Source organism: Barbus barbus (assembly GCF_936440315.1).
Source record: "Barbus barbus genome assembly, chromosome: 11".
NCBI classification, from domain to species: domain Eukaryota; kingdom Metazoa; phylum Chordata; class Actinopteri; order Cypriniformes; family Cyprinidae; genus Barbus; species Barbus barbus.
This window is the reverse complement of record NC_136739.1, coordinates 28,217,018-28,241,199: the sequence shown is the minus strand read 5'-3', so window position 1 is coordinate 28,241,199 and position 24,182 is coordinate 28,217,018. Positions and strand designations below refer to the sequence as shown.

The 24,182-nt window shown below is 36.4% G+C and overlaps 1 protein-coding gene across 1 annotated transcript; it reads right to left on the bottom strand.

The window, feature by feature from the left end:
- Window positions 1-1,903: 1,903 nt before the first annotated feature.
- LOC306877040 (TRAF3-interacting protein 1-like) lies at window positions 1,904-23,503 on the bottom strand. Its single transcript, XM_079428562.1, has 15 exons — window positions 23,221-23,503; window positions 21,892-21,960; window positions 19,021-19,182; window positions 17,408-17,536; window positions 16,756-17,181; window positions 16,480-16,560; window positions 13,051-13,126; window positions 12,855-12,875; window positions 12,037-12,121; window positions 11,515-11,604; window positions 10,684-10,816; window positions 10,561-10,597; window positions 10,359-10,432; window positions 2,862-3,085; window positions 1,904-2,344 (listed from the first exon to the last, which is right to left on the bottom strand). The coding sequence occupies exons 1-15, from the start codon at window positions 23,341-23,343 to the stop codon at window positions 2,179-2,181; spliced, it is 1,896 nt and encodes a 631-aa protein (XP_079284688.1). The 5' UTR covers window positions 23,344-23,503; the 3' UTR covers window positions 1,904-2,178.
- Between the last annotated feature and the right edge of the window lie 679 nt (window positions 23,504-24,182).

The following is a 24,182-nucleotide window of genomic DNA, read 5'->3' as shown; positions in this document are numbered from 1 at the left end:
TCCAAATCCTGATCTTAAACGGCCCGGTCGACTGTTACTCAATAGTGCTCCTGCAGTATGTGCGTGTGAGCCTGCGGTGCAGCTGTTTCAAACTCTGCCAGAATAAAAATCAAAACTGATGTGCTGATACAGGCTTTTAAAACGTTATTCAATGTTTTCGCTGCGTCCCACCGGGTCAGCCTTCCAGAGCACGGTGTGTGACACGTTAAACACATCCAGGCCATTTTGTGAACTCATCAGAAACATTCACTTGGCATGTTTACCGCTGCTCTGAAATGCAATTCAAAACAGTCATTAAAATGTCGCAATGTTTACTTAAGTGTGTAAATTTTGTGTCACTGGCGCCACCAAACAGAATTGGAAAAATAATGACTATATTCTCCGAACCGCATGCATTGTAAAATGGTCACAATTTAGACTTTTAACAGAAATGTAACTGTTTATTAGACTTCACTACAAAATTAATATTCATTTGTGGACTATGATACAAACAACATCTACACAAAATATACAGCAAATGGTAAAAATCGTATACAGTGTAAATGGTCGGCTCTTTTACAAAGTAAATGGAAACACAAATATATTTTATTGACATGTTGATTTTACTTTAATAGCAAACTGTATTTTGTGTCATGGTGCACAGCTGATAATACTGATGTAGTATATAATCTGTATATTGAAGTCTGATTCTACTGATATTCATGCTGCGTGGTTTAGATGCAAAATTAATCTAGACACTGGTAAAGTACCACAGTATCCATAAAGTGTGACTGGATATATACATGCTGAAGATTTTCTAAACGTTGTGCTTGACAAGCGGATTGGACTATTGCTTCATCTAACAAAGTTTTTCCTGTCATAACCTTATCAAAATAGAAATTTTCAATGTAATAATTGCTTCATGGATCTCAGTTTGCAGTAGAAAACACTCTCAACAGCCTTCCAAAAAAGTTTCTCAGTCATGTTTTCTCAAATGAAATATTGATATGAATTTGAAACATACACATATACAGTTGATCAAGGTACATTTCTTGATTTATATGATAAATTGACTTAAAAGACATTTATGCTATCTCATCTCATTTCTTTGAACATGTATTAAGCTAACTGAGAGGTTTTGGATGCGTACAGGTAAATGATGTGCTGTATTACATTTTCATTCATCAAAGTGCAGAGGTGCGTGTGTAGTGTGCCTCCAATTTTTGGCAATTCTAATGCTCATCTGTAAAATTCTATTGCTTACTGGCAGCTTTAGAAAGTTACATTAAAATATATCTATACATGTGTCATATTTCAACAAAAGCTTGTTTCAGCCGCATAATATATAAATAAAATAAAGAAGTGACTTTTTATCTCACAATTTAGACTTTCTCCCCTCACAATTTTGAGCATTGCGTAATATAAACTCAGAATTCTGACTTACTTTCTCGCTATTCCGAGTCTACATCTCTGACTTTTTATCTGAATTCTAAATCTCACAACTGTTTTTTTTTCTTTTGTGCTAAATAAAAAAAACCTTGACTTTCTCACAATTCTGACTTTTCTCATGCAATTGCAAGCTATATCTCACATTCTGCCTTTCCTTCTCAGAATTTCATGAAAAACTTCCAACTGAGAGATTGTTAAAAATGACCTATTTTATTATTTAATCCCAGAAATAATAATAAAAAAATGTCAGAAACAAGCTTCCATAGTTTCTATGCACACATATACATATATAAATAATTATATATACATATATGATATATTGCCAATGTTCTCCTGTGAGACAAAAACACCTGTCAGTCTGAATGGAAAAAAGATAAAAAAAAATAAATAAATAAAATAAACTAGCCAGTCTGTTTTCCTAAGAGAACATGGAAAGCAATTAAAGTCCTATTTAAAAAATACAGGACACATCAGTATGGTGACCACACACACATTTATCTTTCAAGTAAGTGACGAGTGCAGATCTACTGCAGAAGTGTGAGTGTGTTTGAGAATCCCAATGGACCAGCGCAAACAGATCCTGGGTCTAACAGAAGGCACCTTACATGAAGGGGGTTTGAGGAGAGTGACTCCTGACTGTACCTGCACCTTCTGAACTCTTTACAGTGCGGCTCAAAGACATCTGGGTCTATTAACAGGAGCTCTCCCTGCTCCTCAGTGCTTCAGGTTTCTTTTGAGATGTGCTGATATTCACGTTTGTGAGGAGAAGCTAATGCTGGATACCATTTTCTGGATTTTCTCCTCATTCTTCAGGATGTTGGACTTAACTGCGCAGATCTTGTCCTGCTGGTCTTTGATTAACTGCTCCAGTTCATTGAGCTCAGCCTTCAAAGGTTCCACAACGCTGTCTGTGATTCTGAGATATAGACAGAGAAACGGCTTAACAGAAAATATATATATAATTAATTATTGAGTGTATATATATATATATATATATATATATATATATATATATATATATATATATATATATATATGAAAACAGAACTTCATGAGCTGCCTACATATCCTTCATGGACAACGCATACTTATAATTCATTTAATACGTAAAAGTAACGGCACAAAATAGTTCAATAAACAAAACAAAAAAATTGAAATGGACTACAAAAATGTTTAATTGTATGCATTTTTATTACATTTATTAAAATGTATTAAAACTTTGCTTGATAACTTAGTAACTTGCGAATGCTATACTTAAATCAATTTTAAGGTCAGCTCCTGTGCACTTTGTGTGAGGATCATTATTTGTATGACTTTTGAGTTCCAAATCTATCACTTCAGAGGTTTCACTTCAGTTAGGATGCTGTCTATGTAGACAGTATCCAGCAAGACAGCTAACTAGGGTTAGGGACAGAGCTAATATGCATGTGCACCTTTGTTCCTGTAGCAGAGCCTGTGCGTTCTCCTTGTTCTCTTTGCGCCAGGTCTGCATTTCGTTCTGCATGGAGTCCATATCCTCCTGAATGTAGTCCATGATCTTGCCGAGTGGCAGAGCGCTGCGACACACTGTCTGTATGGACGAACGCAGTCTCTCGATCTCCTTCGCCACCAATTCACGTTCCTTCTTACGAGACGACTCTGACACCAGTGACCGATCCTGCAGAAAGACAGAACCACAGGAAAAAGATCAACACTAATCTCAAAACAATGTCACACCTCCTTACAGAAACCTCACCACCTTCTGTCAGAGACACTTATAAAGGGAAGGCTAAACGACTGCCTAATTTCTCTTCAATCTGTCGTCATTTATGGCCCATTTTGGCAGATTTTCAACAAGAAGCTATGATTGTGTATTTGTAGGATAACTCAATCATCATACACTCTCAGAAAAAAAGGTACAAAAGTCCAAAGTGCAAATTCAAGTAAACAAATGTTAATTGTTGTCTAGACACTGGGGAGAAAAAAAAGAGCAAAATTTTATTTATTAAAAATGTTATTTTTTATTTTTTTACACAAAAGCAGTTTAAACGTTTGTCAAAATATCTTCTTTTACGTGTCGTAAGTCAAATACATGTTTGGAACAATATGAGGGTGAGTAAATGTCAAAATTTTAATTTGTGGATGAACTTTTCCGCTCTTTGCTTAGGGGTAAAAAGTTATTTGAAATACTTGTGTCAGTGTCCATTTCTATTAAAACTTAATTTCTACTTTAAAGCAGCACTTTAGTGTGTTCATGTTTTTACTCGCGTCTGACCTCAACAGAACAAACAAACTAACTGAACTAGAGAAGATTTCCGTGTCAAAGATGTTGAAGACCCAGAGCACCTGGACCAATGGTAGTTTGAAGGTGCTTACCAGTGTGAAAACATTTCTGGAAAGTTTGCTTTGGCAATGTGTCTTGAACTCCCGAAAAAAAAAAAAAAAAAAAAAAAAAAACTCCAAACAAACTTCATTTTGGAGATTTGGAAAAGCTGGTTTTGTTCAAAATTACATCATGCCAGTTCCTTCTTCAATTTCCCTTAAAATATATCAGGGCCGCAAGTTGAGTTGAATCGCAAGGGCTGTTAATGACCAATTGTGTCCTCTGATTCTCAAACGATTAAGTAATGAAGCTCACAACTGAAAAACGACTAGTGGGAAGTCACTCCCATAGGGGAGCACTTCAGATGACTGCTATAAATGAGGTTAGAGGAAATCTATACCTACCAACAATATACTTTATGGAAAAAAAGCAGCAGGGAGAAGTCTGCATTTAGTGGTTTTCAATGTCAAGGCTACAAATGTTTAGAATTTCAAGGCAGGAATTATACAAACCTTGCAATGTATATAAAGATCAAAATGAAAGAGACATGGGATCTATAATGTGAGTGAGTGGTTACTGAAGGCCTCCTCTGTATGCGGTGTGGTTGGGGGGTCCTGGTCTGCCCCAGTCACCCTTCAGCCGAGCGCAAGAAGGCCCCCCCTGGCAAACAGGGCCCGTGTCTATTTACTCAGCTGGGGCTTTACTTACTGCCTCTGTCCCACTGAGACACACACACACCCTCGTGCAAGACGTGACTTTGTTTATTTTAGTAACAGGCTATGGCAGTAAAGTTATTTTACAACAGTATTCAGTAACAACTACTTCACATTTACCTCATTTCAAGCTGAACTCCTCAAGCAATTCATGTCATTCTGGCTATAAACACCAACAACTTCCTTTCTAAGATGGGACATGTCAAACCTGAGCTACATGACAATACAATAACCAGAAACTTCCTTAGCAAAATAGGCTGAGCATTACATGAACTAAAAAAAAAACTGTGTTAAATGTAATTGACATGTTTAGAATATATTTGCAATGATTTTCTGGCGATACATAACTGAACAACACTGCAAATATCTTGATGATTTTTTAACTTGATTACTTATTAATATTACTTTATAAAATATATAAACTTGCACACCTAGTCATACACAGACATACAGTTAGTCACACGCTATTAAGAATTGAAATCTGAAAATATTTTCATAAAGAGCCGGTCTCTAATCATCTGTGTTTTGAAACTTAAAGTTTATTGTTATAACTTTACAGAGTTCGGTAACTATATTACAAACACTTCAAAGGTTAACTATGCCGCTTTGCTCTAGAACTCTAACAAACGCGTGAGAAGAAAGACTACCTTAATTTTTTTCTCCCCTCTCTCTGTGGTTTACAAGTGTGTTCGGATTGAAATGTCTAATAGTTGTCTGCAATGTGGGTGGTTTCCCTGGCCCCTAAACACCCTCTCTACACAAACACCGGCCAGCAGATTCGGCCCACTGTACGTGGAGCGCGAAGGCCAGGCTGGATTCGCTCTGTTTGCCGTCCTCCTGCACCTCACCCCTTAGTCGAAAAGAAAAGAAAAACTCCAGCTTTCTGTCTCAGAGGACATAAATCAATCGTTTATAGGGGCTCTCATTTTCCCCTCTCTTCACTGGACCCAAGAAAAATATTTGTTTTGCACGAGGCAGCTGAGGACAGGTTTTCCCATTATCCCAGACAGTGACACAAGCGGGACATGGAGTCGGTGTGCCTGGGGCAGGTTGCTTCCAGAGACGCTGAGGCATTGGGCCGAAGCCTCTTGCACCAGGACGCCTCATTACCTCGCTATGTGGATCTGAGCCTTCAGCTGCAAGCCCAATTTGGTTAATGAAGTAATGCATGCAAAATGCATGATTTATAGAGTGCTAATAAAGAAGTATGAAAAAAAGCAGAACAGCACTGCTTAGATTAGAGCTCTGGCAAGGAAAATCAGAGTCTTGCAGTCCTCCTGAGAATGATAAACATGACAAACATCCACTTTGCCGCTGTGGTGCCATGTCACAGTTCTATGGATCTGAAATGTTCAGTTCAAACATGATTCATGAGATAAACTGGGTTTACATTAATAAAAACGAGAACAGTTTTTCCTTTTTAATCGTGGTTAGGACAAATATGACAAACTTTAAAAATGAATGAGTCACTTATTCGCCACTAGCAGCATCAAACAGAATTGGAAAAAATAATATCAAGCACTCTGCGTATACATCACTGTTTGGACAGACAGGCAGTTTTGTCCTTAAACTCACTGCTTAAAAGCAATGCAGTTAAGTTATAGATATACTTCTAGTGGCACAGAAATCTTCGAGAAGCACGGGAAAGGAGCAATAACTTGCAGATCAGTAAGTGAGTCAGATGTTGATTCAGTAACTGTTGATGCATTTAGTTATTCATTAGATTGATTCAAACCAGCAACATGAGTGAAAATGAATCATAGCTGCTCAAATTAATCATTTGTTCATGAATCAGACTACACTGGTGGTGCGTTTGTTTTTGCATGCAGCCTGCGAGGACAGGACAACCCAGCAGACAGAAACAATAATCGAAAATTTTACAAATTTCTACCAGTTTTCGTTTTATCTGGTATATAACTCACTCCTAATTTGCAAGGGAAGGGAATGACTACCTGATCACTTGAAAGTAACATCAATGATCAATTAAAAAAGTGTTACTTTTTGATTGGTTAGCACATACTTTAAAAACTTTCCATATATGAATCAAATCTATTTTAACTTCACATGCTAAAAAATGCTGTTGCATTTATCAATTGAATGCACAAAAAGCAGTTAAAATGTCCAAAATGCACATAATTATTCTTTACAGAAAACCTTATTTAAACTACATGGTTAAGGAATTAAACATGGGCAGTGGTCCTTTTTAGACAGCCTGCTACTGGTATAAAAACACCATGGTGGGTCTTTGCGTCCAACACTGACTCAAAGGGTAGAGATTAATTGTTTAGCAATGTTTCCTCCTTGGGGAAAACATGGGCCCCGTCCAGCAACATCATAAAAATAGCTGGGATGAAGTGAAGTGCAGAGAGGCAGAGTCATGTACACAGGATGGAAGGGTCAGTTCGGCCCAGTGGGGGTCACCGCTGAGCTCACCGTCCTGCACTTGCATGCTCAGCGGATCACCACAGAACCACAGTGTATGACAGTTCAGCTTATGAGAACCAGACAGCGTTAGGACTGGAATAATAGGTTAAAATGCAACCAATTCAGACTTCAGAGACCCGTACCGTGGTATTTCACTGTAACCTCCGGGGTCATTCCACAGAGATGTCAATCGTCTCTCTCTGTGAGGACAAAATGTTGAGGAATGCAACGAGAGTCATTTCCTTAACATTTCCAACAAAAAGGTAGATGTTTACAAAGACACGGGCCTGAAGGGATGACTATTTATTTTCCTGCCTGTTCTGCAGAGCACGAGCTGGCGTGGTGTTCACTCAACAGCCATCCATTTGTGTGCCATGGGGTTTATTTATACATTGCAAACCTTCATCAGGCTAATTTGATGGCGCAAAAGAGGGAAAAGGAAGGAGGAAAAAAAAAAGCTTATGAAAACGCAGCTGCTGTCAGAGGCCAATACTCTCAAAACAAAAACGACGCCCTACAAGAAGTATCTTAGAATAATATACACGTGATCTGGAGGGTCACAACAAAGGTCAGCAGCAAAATGGACGGCAACATGAACATTGATGGTGAAACGGCCCTTCGCAATACTGCATCTGTCCTCTTATTTCAGTCACATGAAAAAATAATGGCCTAGTGAATCATAATAAATGAAGTTCTGTCGACCCTGGCGAGGTAAATCTTCACTTACGAAGCGGAACGGAAAGCTCAAGCTAATAAAGCCACAGAATGAGTCATTGGCTCAGTTTCACCTTTGACTAAATAGTCAAAACTCTAAATTCTGTGGTCGTTCCGAAGAGATTAAGTCATACGAACTTGATGTGGCGATCTCCGTATACTCAAAATCCTGGAGAGATCTGAGAGCGAAAGCTCATATTTGTAAAATAAGTTATGAGCGCTGTAACTTCAAACCTGTCAGGGAGGATAAGGAAGCTCAATATTTACATTTTTAACCCTGGATGTTACACCGTGATTACAGGAGAGCAGCCGCTTTATTGCGGTGACCTTCACCCCCCTCTCAAGTCAGGAAGGAAGTCATTACAGATTTTTTTTCAATACAGCTGACTAGACAGGAGAGGTGCGGTGTGCTGGTTAACAAGTACTGCCCTGAAAACACACGCCCATTTCATGCACCGCAATTAAGAAGGAGAATTTAGAGAGCTGATGAGGCTAAATTGAGTCTATTAGGAAAGCGCGGCCAGCAGCGCTCAGATTCCAGCCTGGAGTTGGCTTGCGTTTGATGGGGGAAATCTAATTTGATTATTTGGGATTGAAAGGAAATCCAGTCTGATTGTTTTGAAATCAAGAACACAGGAGGGAGAAGCGCTGGCTGTAAGGGCCAGCTGGGAGCAGCTCACTGTGTGCGGCTGAGGTTGAACACCAAATGGGATTGCGCCAGTGGCCTTCTATGAACAAAATACTGTAACTGAATGAACTATATGAAACTTTTGTGAACATTTACTCACCGTCATGTCATTCCAAATCTGTATCATTTTCTTTCTTCCATGCCACACATATGGAGAAAAGTTGATGAACTTAACCACTCTTTTCCATATAATGAAATGTAATGGGGACTCAATCAAGCTCCAAAAAGATGTGCCACTTCAGTTTTGACATCATCAACCCTACTTGACATGGTTCATTTACTTTCATTATACAACTAAATGACAAATTAATTTTTTAATATAAGAACTTCTCATTCTTATATTTAAGCTTTTGAATTAATAAGAGTTAAAAAGAGTTAAAAAAGATCCACTACTGTTAGAAAGTTCAGAATCAGTAAGTTTCTTATGCTCACCAAGTCTGCATTTATTTGACCAGAAATACAGTAAAACAGTAATATTGTGAAATATTACAATTTAAAATGACTGTTTTCTATTTGATTTAAAATGTAATGTATTCCTGTGATGCAAAGCTGAATTTTCAGCATCCTTGCCCCAGCCTTCAATGTCCCATGATCCTTCAGAAATCATTCCAATATGCTGATTTGCTGCTCAAGAATCAGCATTTATTTTTTAATGCTGAAAACAGTTGTGCTGCTTAATGGTTTTTGTGGAAAGCATCTTCTATCATGAATCTTTGATAAATATAAAGTAGAAAAGACAGCATTTACTTGAATCAGAAATCTTTTGTGACGCTGTAACTTTATCAATTTAATATATGATTGCTGAATAAACGTATTAATTTATTTAAAAAAAAGTCTTACTTCTTTAACAGTAGTTAATATAAGCTGAATTGTTTTTTTTTTTATAGCCAATTAGATCACAACTACTCATATTTAGACTGGAATTTATACAAAATTATAATAACCCTTTATTATTAATAATATTATTACATTTCTTTTAAAATCTGAAATTTAATTTAAGTACAAGACAGTTTCTAGCTGGGAAAGTATGAAATAAAATTGTTCTTAATACCTTAAAATTGCTAAAAAAAAAAAAAAAATCCAATGATTCATTAACAAACCAAAATTGTTACATGAAATTCCTTACAATTCCCATCCCGATTTGTCCCCACTGCCAACTCACTCTCTGAGCACGTGACTAAGGTGGGAAGTCGAGGTGAAAGAGCGGGGGTTCTGCATGAAGTCCACCACCAAAAACTGCATCCGTCAGGCCTACAGCCAGTGACGGACAGATAGACCGGAGCATCCGTTCCGGCTAGGGCGGACCACCCAGTGCACATGGCCCCTTCCACCAGGGACAGGATGGCTTCAAAACTCAAATCACTTTGTTCTCATCCTCACTGGCTCACAGACAGCCCAATTCAAGCTAAAATATGGGAAGACATTGATAAAGTGCCACTTTTGGATTGACAATCATAATCCAGCCAATCGTTCCACAAATTATCTGGCCAGAGAAGAAAAGTACATAGCCTGAACCACACTGAAACTGTGCCCGAAGAGTGAAATCCATTTTATTGCTTTTTGGAAATGAAATTCTATCTTAATACTAATCTATATTCCATTGATGAATCTTTATACTCTCATGGGCCAAAGGACACTTCAGATAAAATCCCCCAAAAATGTTAATCTTAAAACAATTCAGACATAAACGAAATTCAAAAGCAACCTCCAACTCCAAGCCACCAGCACATTCTGATTTTCAATTAGTTAAATATCTAAACAGCATGAACGGTGCCATGATGCTTGTTTTGCCCTAATTATTTAAGCTCCGTTGAAGAAAATAACACTTCAGTGGCTCTGAGGGACTGCAATTGCATTTCTCCACTCCATTTGCAAAGTTGCTTTCTTTAGTAAAGTGACGGTGCACTGGGTCAGGCATCCCTGAATTATCGTAGAGCACAAAAATGCTGATTCCCTTGATGAAGAGATTTTGAAATGCATTTACTCACGTTACTGGAATTTTATTGTGAAAAAACAAAACTTGGACCGCGTAAGATGGAATAGCACTGCCACCTAGTGGTATCAATGGGAACAAAATATAACATCATACCTGTTCTTCTGACTTTGTGGATGGAGATGATTCATAGTCTTTCTTTGTCTCTAGGATTTTTTTCACAAGTCCACCTATGAACAAATGAAAACCATTTAATGATTCCTGATCTGAAGTGAGCCTTTAAAGGGTTAATTCACATAATTCAACATTTATGGCAGAATTTTAATTTCAGGATGAATTATTATTGTACATGACTTACCGTGTTTGTCGTCCCCTTGCAGTTCAAGTGAATTACGCTGTAATGAAACATAAGTCAATTAGTCCAAATCATTAAATTTTTTTTATCTGAATGCTACATACACATATAGAGCATCTATATTACCTCAATTTCAGGTATGTCAAGAGGAGGCGCAGCTGCCTCCTCCACTACAAACTGCCCATCTTCATCATCCTCATCTTCAGAGAGCTTCTTGCCATCCAAAATGACAGTCGCAGGGGTTTTGTCACTGCCTAGCCTGAGAAAACCAAGTCATGCTTAATAACAACATTTAAAAAAAATAAAACATTTCCTGAACAATAATGCCTTTTATCATAATTTACTAAAGTTTGGAGTCAGCATGACTTTTATAAAAAATAAATTAACACTTTTATTTAGCAAGGATGCACCAAAGTGACAGCAAAGACATTTACAATATTACAAAATATTTCAAATAAATGTTTTTTTTTTTTTACTTTGTTCATTAAAGAATTCTGAAAATAAATGTATCATGGTTCACAAAAAATATTAAATCAGAACAGCTATTTTCAACATTGAAAATACTAAGAAATTAAAACTGAATTATTAATAAAAAAAAAATTCTGTAGAACCATGTGACACTGAACATTCACCTTTGTCATCATGGAATAAATTAAATTTTATAAGAATAAATTAAAATAGAAAATAATTATTCTAAATTGCAATAATATTTCACAATACTGTTTTTACTGTATTTTGATCAAATAAATACAGTCTTGGTGAGCATAAGAGACTTCTTTAAAAAACATTTTTAGCATGCCCAAACTTTGAATGGTAAAGTATTTTACAAAATGTTAAGGGGGTATTACAGGTAAGAATCCCCAATCTGAAGTAAAACCACTGTAACGCAGCCAGCTTGTGGATTACTTCTTTAATATAAAGTGAGAAAGTGAGAGCCTGATGAGCGAGATCTCTCACCTCTCTGCTGGGGTCACATGATCAGCGTAGCTCTCCTGTCGTTTGACGCGGGGGGCTGCCGGTCGTGCGCTGCTAGGCCGCGGTAACCGTCTACTCACATAAAATTTCAAACAAAAGTAGAACAAATACGTTCACACGGAAATACACAAGTACTTTTTGTTGAATATGCATGCGACTTTATGTGTGGGGAGTTTAAGGAACACAAAGTTCCTTTATGGCTAAATGCTTACAAAAACAGTCTTGAGAACCAAGAGTAATGACCTGGATGAGAGTGATATCTTGTGGTTCGATCTTGCGGTACAGTGCAGTGAAAGCGAGGGATTTGCATCAGTGCCACTGCCAGACAATCTCTCACGGGGGCATATATGATACACTCATCCACCCACAAACACCTCAGCACATTATCACACTGGCTTACTTTGTTATCATTGGATGGAAATGTAGCCAATTTTATCTTTAAATCAACACACTTATGGGATCATTACCACTAATTAAGAAAGAAAAAAGAAAGAAAGAACAAACCTATGTGTTGTTTGAGGTGGCACAGAATCGGTTATGTCTCCATTCTCAATGAGGACTGGTTTCTCTGCTGAAGGGGCTTCCCCTTCTGGAAGAAACAAATTAGAATAGATGTTTACAGAAAAGTAAACAATACATTTTTTAATCAAGGCTTCAGTGTTTATACAATCTGCACTGTGTTCATTTACACACAAGTGGTGTGATCAGGTGTCTCAGAGCGGATCGGTCCGCAGAAAGCGCTGCAAGTTTGAGCTGCTTATAACATGTTGTTACGTCTTGAGACGTATAGTGTATATGTCTTGCTTTGCTGGTCCTCTCTCTTTCTCTCTTTTTCTTTCTCTCTTTCTCTTTTGTTCCACCCTTTCTTTCATAGGATTGGATCCTACCAAAGTGATCGCCAGATCTGATTGGATCTGATTTCAAAACACAACATGCACCATCAATCTTTCCAAATTTGTAATTTAATCTTGTAATTTTTTTTTTTTGAATTTGATAAAAAAAATAATAATTATTATTTAACTTTATTTCTTTAAATACATTTAATAATTTATCTATTTGTTCATTTTTTCTATTATTGTTGTTGTTATTTTTGTATAGCCATAAAACAACATTGTGAATATGGCCTGAGACAACTAAAGTGGAGAGAGATTAAATATATTATGACAAAATAATCACAATATGATTTTAAGGTTAAATAATGCAGCCGTATATACAAGCATTATGAATTGTGATTGCAATTTCTATTAGAGAGGAGAAAAAAAAAAAAAAGATTTATTTGCTTAATTTGTTAAATACAGTTTCCTAAAGAAAACAAGACTCACCTCCTTCACTGTCAGTCTCATCTGAAACAGAGATACACAATCCATGTCATCATTTAAGACTAATCACATTAAACAACATCTGACGTGCTGCTGTGCTGCTAGAAACAACTAAACGGATCAAGCTGGACATGCAGCAACGCATTAATGCACTGTACATCAATAATTAATAGGGTCTGTTAAGAAAAACATTTAGTACCTCGACCTCCTGTTTTGGGCCACCGCCGCTGTCCTTTAGCTGATGACGGCCTTGGGATCCGGGAAGGACTCTCAGCCTGAAAGGAATGAGGAAAGACATTAGTTTCCATGCATTTACACTAGGAGTTCCTCTCCTGTGGAGAACTTAAACTGACATAAACACTGACAACTGACAAACTGCCAATAAACACGTGAGCCCTCTTTCTATACAAACCCTCTAAGACAAATCAATCCTCTGGGCTGCTGTTGCACAAATTAAATATCATCACAGAGTCGAGCAATAAGAAAATGCAGGAAACAGATTTCACTTCTGGGGACGAACAGAAATTACCTGCATTTCAGAGAGATCTGTAGGCTGAATGAAGACAAAACAAAACGCAATAAGGGCCTTAAGACTTCAACATTTATGTTAGGGGTGCTCCGATCACGATTGCCGATCACAGAAAGTAGTACCTGCCGATCCGATCACCGATACCGATCTTTTTAAAGCCTTCTTTTTATTATGTAGAATTATTTATAGTGATACTCCAATCAGGATTTATTCAGGGCCTGAATTTCATTTTTGAGAAATTTTTTAGACATTTTTCAAAAATATATATTTATCTCACCTAAATGTTTGATCATGCAGTGCATTGTGCAATAGCTTACACAGCACAAGCCTGATTTTGTGAGCTGTATATGAGGTTAAAGTGCTCTATTTTCGCGCACTAATTTTGTACTTAATATACTAAAAATGATACTTTAGTACTTCTTGAGATATACTTAAGATCACCTAAGTGTACTCAACTGTGCTATTTTGAGACACCATGAATATGAACTAAAATGTGCTTTTAACATACTATCTTTGTATTTAAAAAATGTATTTAGTTACCACTTGTAGTACACTTGAACCCATCTTTCATTCACTAGTACACTCAAGTGTCAACAAGTGGTAGCTAAATACATTTTTTAAATCACATAAGGTACTTTATAAGTTATTTAATAAAGAAATATGAATTGTACCTCACCTACAGCATTATAATTATTTCACCCGCGCCGGACAAATGCGCTGCATGTCGTGCCAAATCTCTCACAGCAGGTGACGAAGAGTTTTATTAATCTAAATATAAATTATTTGAGTATAATCAATGTGAATATAGCCATTTATATATCAACATACTCTACTATTATAATCATGTGTGTTTGCCTGCGTGTATAGAAATCTGTATGAGAAGTGCAGACATAGAGGGAAGCTGCTTTTCGTGTTTCTCCTTTAGGCAAAATATATAAATGGGGCCCTTATTTTCACGGAACATAAAATTAAGGCCTCCTGACTACATCGTGGCCCCATGACAAACATGTATACAATGTATTGAACACGCCTAGAGAAAAACTGTATAAAAGAGAATGCAGAAGAAGATTATGGAGATTACTCTACAGGGTTTTCTCGGCTTCATTGACTCTGAAAATAAAGCCTATCTTCTGGTATCAAAACCCCAAGATCTCAAGAGTGCTTCTTCACAAAAAAGGCAGAAACCACCACAAATTGGCGTCACGAACAGGATTGGAAAGGAGCAGCAGGGTGGACGACCACTTTGGGCGGACTTTGACGAACAGCTCAAACAGTGGCCACTAAAGAAACAGTTTTTGCTTATATAATTAGTTTGTGTTGTTTGATGGTCTGCCCTTGGTGGTAAGGACACTTAAAATTGCTCTTCCAAATTTAAAGAACAAAAAGGAAAAGGAAAAAAAGGGGTTTTGATTCCAGAATAACTAATTGCATGCAATGGTCTGTGTTTATTGTTAAGTGGGCCTTGAAGGATAACAATAAACGTTAAGCAGATAATGTATAAGGAAGCAAGTCCTACGGCTACCGCTCTGTTGTTTATTAAAAAAAAAAAAAAGAAAGAAAAAAGAGAAAGAAGTGCTAGCCTTCCTAAAAGGAAGGAGAAGACTCATTGAAAAGTATAAAACAGGCAAGAAAAATACTAAAAGAGGCAGACAAAGAGACAAAGAAAAAAGAAGAGTTGTCTCGACCTTATTGTCTAAATGATAATAAAGTCTCTTCTGGCATCAAAACCCCAAGACATTGAGAATGATTCCTCACAGCACCGGCAAAAGCCAGCTTGAGATCGTTTTTTTGAGATCAGCCTTTTTAGAGACCGCCGATCAAACTTCCCCAAGCGATTATCGGCCGATAGTGATCGGTAGCCGATCAATCGTAGCACCCCTAATTTATGTAGTACACTTATAGCAACTAGCCAAATAAAAAAAGCTTACTACTCTAAATTAGAAGCTACTGAAGCTGCAAAGACACATGGACATGAAGCGACAAAGGAAATAATACATGAAGCTACAATTTCAGACAGAGTGTATGTAAAAACAAAACAAACTTGCTTTCTATTGTCTGTGCACGAAAAGCTACACTTAAGTTAACATATTCTAGAAATGCAATATCCAAGCATGTGATGCATTGTTGCCTGTTTTGTAGTTGTTGTATTTTTGTTATTTACAGTGCTAAATACTTCTGCCTCTTGTCGCATAAAACAATCTGTCCAAAGGCTTCTTTTCCGTATACTTATTTTATTTTGAGCACTTTGGCCCACTATACACATCAAATGTAGCTTCTGTTTACAAAATGCAGGAGGGCCAGAAGTTTTGTGAATTTATGCTTTATAACGGTCCTGTGAATAGCTATACTGACACTTCATTTGTCTATAAAATTTGAAAATTATTGAACTTAAAAACAAACAAAAAACCTTAAATTTGTCTTGAAAAGAAATGTCAGTGTACCATTCAAAAGTATGGGGTCAGTAAAAAAAAAAAAAAAAAAAAAAAAAAAAAAATAGTATTCAACAAGGATGTATTACACATTATTCTAAAAATTCTAAACTTTCTATTTATCAAAGAATACTTAAAAATGCATCAAAGATATTAAGCAGTTTACAACACTGGCATTAGTAAGAAATATTTTTTAAGCACCAAATCAGCAGATTAAAATGATTTCTGAAGGATCATGTAACACTGAAGAATGGAGTACTGACCCAAAACTTAGGGAAACAGTAGCGTATACTGACACTTTTAAAACTTGAAAATGAAAAAAATATTCAGGACCAGAGACAATGTTACCACTGCAGGTAAAATTCTTCACTAATGTCTCAACCTGGGCGTCAGAAAGAAATCTTAACTGATGAGGCCTGATAAGACAACCCCCACCATCAAGACTGTCCTTGCACAATGCCAAATATGCAAAACACCCATTATTCTACAGCGAAGCAAAGCAGGCACTGACATCACAACAGACTCGTACCTCCAGTTCACCACCCTCAGCCTCCAATTCAGAGGAACAAAGACAAAAACAATAAACTATGAGGAACATTACGTCAACAAGCATTCCTACAGAATAAACGCAAAGGGCGTAAACAGAGGTTGAGAGAGGAATTAATCTTACCTCATCTGCTTCGGCTTCATGTGTTATACTCGCAACCATTGGATGAGGCTTTGGCTTGCTGATCTCCTCGGCTACTTTGATCTATGAAAGAAGACAAGCTATTATTAGGTATTGAAAGCTGAGACTTAGAGTTTACATGTTACAGGAACTTGCTTTATGGGATTTTATGTGCAAGAGAGTTCATCTGATATGGAAAAAGGCTGGTAAAATTGGTCATTCATCTGTCACTGTGGCAGGTGAGCAAAGCTACAGAACCATAAAATCATGTGAGCAAACCTTTCTATCGCCTTTGTCCTTCAGCTTCTCGTCAGTCGCTCGGTGTCGTTCTTTTTCTTTTTCTCTCTCCCGTCTTTTCTCGCGCTCGCGATCTCTCTCCTTGTCTCGTTCTCTGTCTTTGTGAGATTCCCGTTCCCTTTTCTTATCCCTCTCTTTATCTCCTTCTCTCTCCTTGTCCCTTATGCGGTCCTTCTCCTTTTCTTTCTCCTTCTCCCGTTCCTTCTCTCTGGTCTTGTTTTTCTCCCGATCCCGGCTCTTGTCCTTGTCTCTGTCTCTGTCTTTTGTACGGTCTCTTTCGCGTCCCTTGTCTGACCTCTCAGCATCTCGCCGGCGGTCCTTGTCACCCCTCTTGCTCTCTTGATCTTTCGGTTGATCTGGATCTTTCTGCTCTCGGCTCCCGCTGCTCTCCTTGATGCCCTTCCTCTCCTGGACAACAGCAAGAGTCTACATTAAATGATCACTTTCATAACAATAAACCTAACAGCTCCATCAGCACATAAAAGTCTTAAAAACAGATTTCATGAGTGACATAAAAAGGCACAATAAAAAAGCCCAAAGGGGGCAAGTTGAGGAATGAATAGTGATTTATGACAACAGAAAATTCTGGTTCAGCTGAAAATGTCACTGGGTCAGTGCCTCAAGCAGGTCTCACCTCACGGTCTCGGTGGTGCTCCCTGCCCTCTCTGTTCTCCTTGTCCTGGGACCTGGAGGTGCTGGGCTTCCCCTTCTGATCCACCTTGTCTCCTGCTAACACCCGTCTAACAGCCTCGTCACTGGAGAGCTGGAACAGGGACAGAACATGCTGTTTAACAACAGCTTAATATCAAGAACACAAGTCTCAAGCAACCCTAAGTAAGATCTCACACCAAACAAAAATGGATTCAGAAACAGATGGGGTTGCATGGTGGTAAATGATCTGGGTCGGTGACCAAAACAAAATGTAGGCTGATAATGCAATCCATGAACAATCCATAGGAATAAATGGACTATTAGTCACCCTGGATAAAAACATCAGCTAAATATGTGTGCAAAGAGTATCGCTTTCTGTAAAGCTGCTTCGAAACAAGTGTATTGTGAAGAGCACTATTTATCATTTTAGTTTAAGTTTGAATCATTTTGTTATGTTTTTAAAATATTTACATTTAACTTTAGTTTGAGTTTTATTAAAGGCAACATTTTTAAAGCAAGTTTTTTTTTTTAAGTTTAAGGGTTTTTTCCCACTTAATGTTTATATTTTATTTAATTTCAGCTTTTTTTTCAATTAATAAAAATGATTTTAATAGTTTTAGATAACAAAAACAATACTTTTGTGTTGTATGTGTTGATTTACAGTTGCTAGGGTTTTGCTTATTGGCTCAAGTCAAATGGGATTTTATTTTATTAAACTCCAGGTCTAAAATTAAAAATGCACCTCTTCTTAACAAACCATATAATTTATGTACAATTTATGTATAATTTATATCCACAGCACAAATTAAATTTATTTTAATATTTATTCTAATGGCAAAAGTTTTTTCAATATGCGGTTCACAAATGCATAAGAGATTTGAGGGCTGGGCACATGGAAAGAAGGTCAGGGAAAAATGACTTTCAGTCTGTTCTTCACAGAAAGCTATCATTTAATTTCTGAAGACTTTGAAGAGAGTCATATGGACTATTTTATGATAATTTTATGGTACTTTTAATCCTTCTGGAGCTTGACGGCCCCTTACCATTATGTAGGATAAGTGAAACGACAACAGTTTTCAAAATACATTATTTTGCATTCCACAGAAAAAAGTGGTGCTACCATTCAGAGCAACCTACAATCCACCTGAATCAATAAAAGGTCAAATGTTTTGCTCAAAGACTCAAAGGTGACAGAGCAGGATTGTCAATTTTCCAGTACCTGGGTCACCCCTATAATCTCTGACTTTAATCATACAGCAACTTTCACCACTGTGGCGCTCTCTCATGTCTTTTTCGCTTGCAACCTATAAAATATCCCAATGTGCTGTGGAGCAGCAGCAGAGCTGTCATTCAGCTCAATGTTTCGCACCTGCTCTTTGCCCTGCAGGCATCAGTGGGTTCCCCTGATAACGCTGCTGGCGATGTTCCATAGCTCCTTAACCTTCAGAAAAGCTCAAGGGTGCAATTAAATGAATACGTCTATAAATTACCCCCTGCTTGGACATCATTAGTCTTGAGTCATTCACTAGTTAAATGGTTTGAGCGAATCCTGCAATATAGAAGTATAGTAGAGTGGTCTTTAATCGCAGGACTGACCTTGTTGAGACAGCACTTTGCAATGACCTGCAGCAGCTCGTTGGTCTTCTCTGGTTCGTGTCCGGCTACGATTCGAGCGGGTTTAGTGGCCAAGGGCTCTCCGCTAACCAGCATCACCACATCGATGGCCTTCTGAAGGAACGCTATTTTTGAGTCTTTGTCCTGAAGGGTACATGAAGAGAATAGAGCAGTTGAAACACAATTGCAAACATATAATGTCTGTTCTCAAACAAGTTTCAAACACTGCCCCAGTCTGCCGTTGTTCAAACAAACAGGTAGTCCACCCGAAACACACGCCACTGCTTAAGCCAAGGTTGTTACTGCTAGCACAGTTGGGCCACTTAAACAAACAGATTGGAATTCTGATTGCGGCCACAATGGATGCAGACAACAGGCATTGGACAAATGTTAAGGCAGACACTTCAAACCTTTACAAACACAGGGACCAACATCCAGTCTCACACAATCCAGGGACACTCAGTATAAAATATGCTTCTCAGTAACATTAATTTACTTTCATTAATATCATCAACAAACATTATTATCTTATTCAAATTAATATAATAATATCTGATATATTTAGAATTCTGTACATTTGGAAAGAAAATCTATTTCTTTGGGTCTCTAAGATTGTTTTAGAGAAACAAATATAGTTTTATCAAGTAAGTTGACCAAATGTGATAAAAGACATTTGTATTTTTCTATTTCAAATAAATGTTGTTCTTTTAGAATCCCAAACATTTATCACAGTTTCCACAAAAATATTAGGCAGTATAACGGTTTTCAACATTGATAACAATAAGAAATGTTTTCTAAGCACGAAAGCAGGATATTAGAATGATTTCCGAATGATCATGTGACACTGAAGACTTCAGTAATGATGAAAAAATTGTTTTACATCACAGCAATAAATTACTTTTTAAAATATATGCAAATATTAAAAACAGAAAATAATAATAAAAACAATATTTCTGTCTTTACTCTTTTTTTTCTTCTTTTGATCAAATAAATGCAGGCAATTACACATTTTATAGTAACAATTGAACAATCAAGATGATCTTTTGATCAAATCAAGATGATCTTTTACATTTATTTCAGTATAGCTTAGTTATTTTAGGTTTAGGTTTATTTGCACTCTACACAAAGAACCTAAAGTTATCCTGATGCTTTGAAGACAACATACATCATAACCAGCAACTTGATGATGCATTCACTCCATTAAACCCTCTTTTTCTGTATTTCTGCTTTGCTGGTTATGATGAAGTGCAACTGTCCATATTGTAATTTAATGCTTTCATACTTCTTGAGGTTCCTAATGAGGTCCCAGCGGCAGAACAACCTGTGCACTGATGTGATCTGTTATGATTTTACACACTCAGCAGTGTTTAATATCCAACTACTGGCTACACAATATCCATGTGATAGGAATGTTTCATAAAGATAATCTAATTGCTAATCTAATCTAAGATAATTGCAACACAAAATGAAAAATTATATTTGACATTAAATTAAGCTCATTTCAGGATGATTAAACTGCATTCAATTAAACACACTTTACAGTAAATATTGTGAAATATTATTACAATTTAATATATAGTTCAATATATTTGAAAACATAATTTTTTCTGTGACAGCAAAATTAAATTCTCAGCATCATTACTCCAGTCTTCAGTGTCTCATGATCCTTCAGAAATCATTCAAACATGCAAAGTTGATGAAAACATATTCATGTCACAACACAAAAAAACACTATCAAAACATGGTCATGGTATACCGTCAGGCTGTCCTGCTTCGCACAAGTGTGGGGAGGTCATTTATTATGCATGCTGGGACATCAAAGGCCAGAGCTCTTTCAGACTGCCCCACGTTTGGAGAAGGATCAGACATGAACTCCTCACTTTGCACACAAAGTGCTGTGAGCTAGTAACCTGCATCCCTTACAGGGTCACTGATACTGATCCAAGTAAAGCTAGTTAAAGGCACGAAGCTTTTAACAGGGAGATTTATTGCACCTCATGACTCACCACGACGTGGGACTTTGGCACGCTAATTAAATGGAGAATCGAGTTACACTTAAGTTATCTGATCAATGTCAACACCTTAACAGCAAAAAACACAGCAGAGTGGAAGTCTGAGATACTGTGGCTATAGAATCCATGAACACTTAATGAGGCAGAAGATCAGGCAGATACGAGAGGTCAACTGTAACATGATGTATCACTGCCAAGTAGGTGGATTAATTGGCGAGGAACATAAAACTGTCATATGATTGTAAGGTAGTACTGTAATAAGCAAGAAATAAGTGTCTAGTTTGCACATTTACATATGCACACATATATAGCCTAAAATTCTTCTTAAAGGTGCACTCAGTAATTTTTCCCCTTGTTAAAATAAGTTTACATGAATAAATTACAGCTTTGACAAAATATGATTCTACTGTTAAAAAGTTTAGGCTTGTAAGATTTTGTAATGTAAGAAGTCTCTGCATTTACTTGACCCAAAATACAGTAAAAACAGTAATACTGTGAAATATGATTTATTTTAAAATGTCATTTATTCCTTATTATTAATGTTAAAAGTAGTTTGGCTGTTAAATATGTTTGTGGACACCATTATGTTATTTTTTTTCTGTGTTTTTTTCTTTGATGAATTGTTCAAGTTAAAAAAAAAGCATTTTTTTTTTACATAGAAAATCTTTTTTAACATTATAAAAGTATCAATTTCTTTAAAAAAAATATCTTGCTGACCCCATACTTTATAACGGTAGTGTATATCAAACACATGACCACTGGGATGAAGAATAGCCAGCCAAAAACAACTGTGCACCTGAACATTCCTGTAAAAGTTGACAGTTTTTTATTGGTAACTTACCTTCACATTATCTGACTTCATCTCTGCTTCTACATAAAGTCCTTTCATAAAGCCTGTGGTACGTATTACCTAAAGAACAGGAAAACAGGGTTTTACAACCAAATTTTAAATCCAAAAACAAAGACTGCCTTGTTGTCCACTGCCTTCTAAGAGCATTCAAACTGAAACCGAACCTCATAAGTGATTGATTTGGAACAGACTACACAGGCAGCAACTCAAAGCACTACAAAGTTATCATCACTTTTGTAAACTGTTCACATTAATGACAACATATAATGATGGAGAAATAATGTGTGAAAACAAAATGTGATTACACACAACATTACACTATGACAAGCATAACTCAAGAGGTGTATAGAGTACGCAGTATAGAGTAATCTTAGCTGAGCTTACAAACCTTGGGCCTATCTCTGGACACAAACACACCCACACATCCTTAACTGTCCTCTTCCTTTACCTAATGCGGTCTATAACCAACTCACCTGTATGACCAAAAGTTTGGACACACCTGACAGAATTGATGTTTCTGATGAACACCTTGGCTTTTGATTAAATGTTAGAAATTATGTTGTGCTTGTATATGAATTTCTGCATAAAATATCATTAATGGGATATAAATGGCATTAGATAAACAAACAAAAATAAATGAAATTACTATTATTCATTTTCAATGCATTTCTGCTTTTCTGTTTTCATTTGTTCAGTGTATTTAACAGTGTGATTGTTTTTTAATTAACAGCTGTTTGTTGGCAATTGTTGTCGTTTATTGAGGGAGTATACTCCTAATTACAAAATCAACAGCACAAAAAGTTGCAAAACATTTTTTCCCCCTATTTTCTGCCATTTGAATGAGATGTCGCCTATATCCCATCATGAATATGCCAACATGTACACCTAGATTGCAAACTCTTGAGTTTAGTTTGCATAACCATGTGGAGCTATGCCTAGTAACCAGATAAACAGCTCAACAAGAGCTCTGAATGCACTGACAGTAAACCCAGACAGAAGAAAGATGATATTGATGACAGTATTTTAACAGTTATTGTATTAGTAAATATATTAGCCACTAACATCATCTAAACCCCGAAATTAAAGCAAAGCTCTAGCCATTCAAATACTAAAGCTAATACGAGATATTTAAGTTACACATCAAGCAAACATATAGAGAGATTTATCTGTTATATTTTGAAGACTATGCGCAGGCTACATTAGCAGGCTAGCGCTTTGAGATATATAAACTGGATTTGAAGCGTATAAAGGTAAATTTGTAGACGGTGAATGAAATAAAACAGCACTTATGTCATAAGAATAATGTTTTAAGTAACTCACCTCACTGAAGATATCGTGCAGGTATCGAAACGGCGGTTTGCTGAGCAGCTTTTCTGTCAGAGGAGGCTTTTTGATCACTTTTCCCAGAGTCTCCTGGGTCTTTTTGGCTACAGATTCGTTCATGGCAACAAACTAAAACGGTATTTGGTGTAAAAGACGTTTCTTTAATAATTAATCGCCGTTACTGTTCTGCTAGCAGCAGATTTCAGCTTGCTAAACTCTTGCTGTTGCCCTGGCGATAGCTTTCTATCCCACAATCCTCCGCTGTGCGGATTCTGCGCATGCGCGGAACCTAGGCGCTCGCCAAGGGCTACAGGTGTCCATGACAACAACAAACAGCAGTAGAACACTGTAGCTGTCCAAACTAAAAATACAGATTATTATTTTTAACAAATTTATTCATAAATATGTGTTTGATTTATGCATTAATTAATAATAACAATATAGAAAGGTTATCATTTTATTAGTACATGTACAATTTTTTTAATTAAAAAACTGTAAATAAAAACAATATTTAAATTAATTCCTTTTTTATTTAAATTAATTTAAAAAGATGCGAAAAATAAATACAGATTCGATTACAGAATTCAGATATTATTTTAACTAATGTCTTCATAAATATGTGTTTTATTTATGCATTAATTAATAATAACAACATAGAAAGGTTATCATTTTATTAGTACATGTACAAAATAAAAATAAAAAACACTGTAAAAATAAATAAAAACAATATTTAAATTAATTACTTTTTTATTTAAATTAATTTTAAAAGATGCAAACACACAATATAACAAATAACTAAAATAAAAAAATAAATACAGATTAGATTACAGAATTCAGATATTATTTTAACTAATGTATATTTTTTTTATTTATGCCTTAGTTGATAATAACAATATAGAAAGTAGTGCTGTCAAATGATTAATAGCATACAAAATAAAAGCTTTTGTTTGCATGTTCTG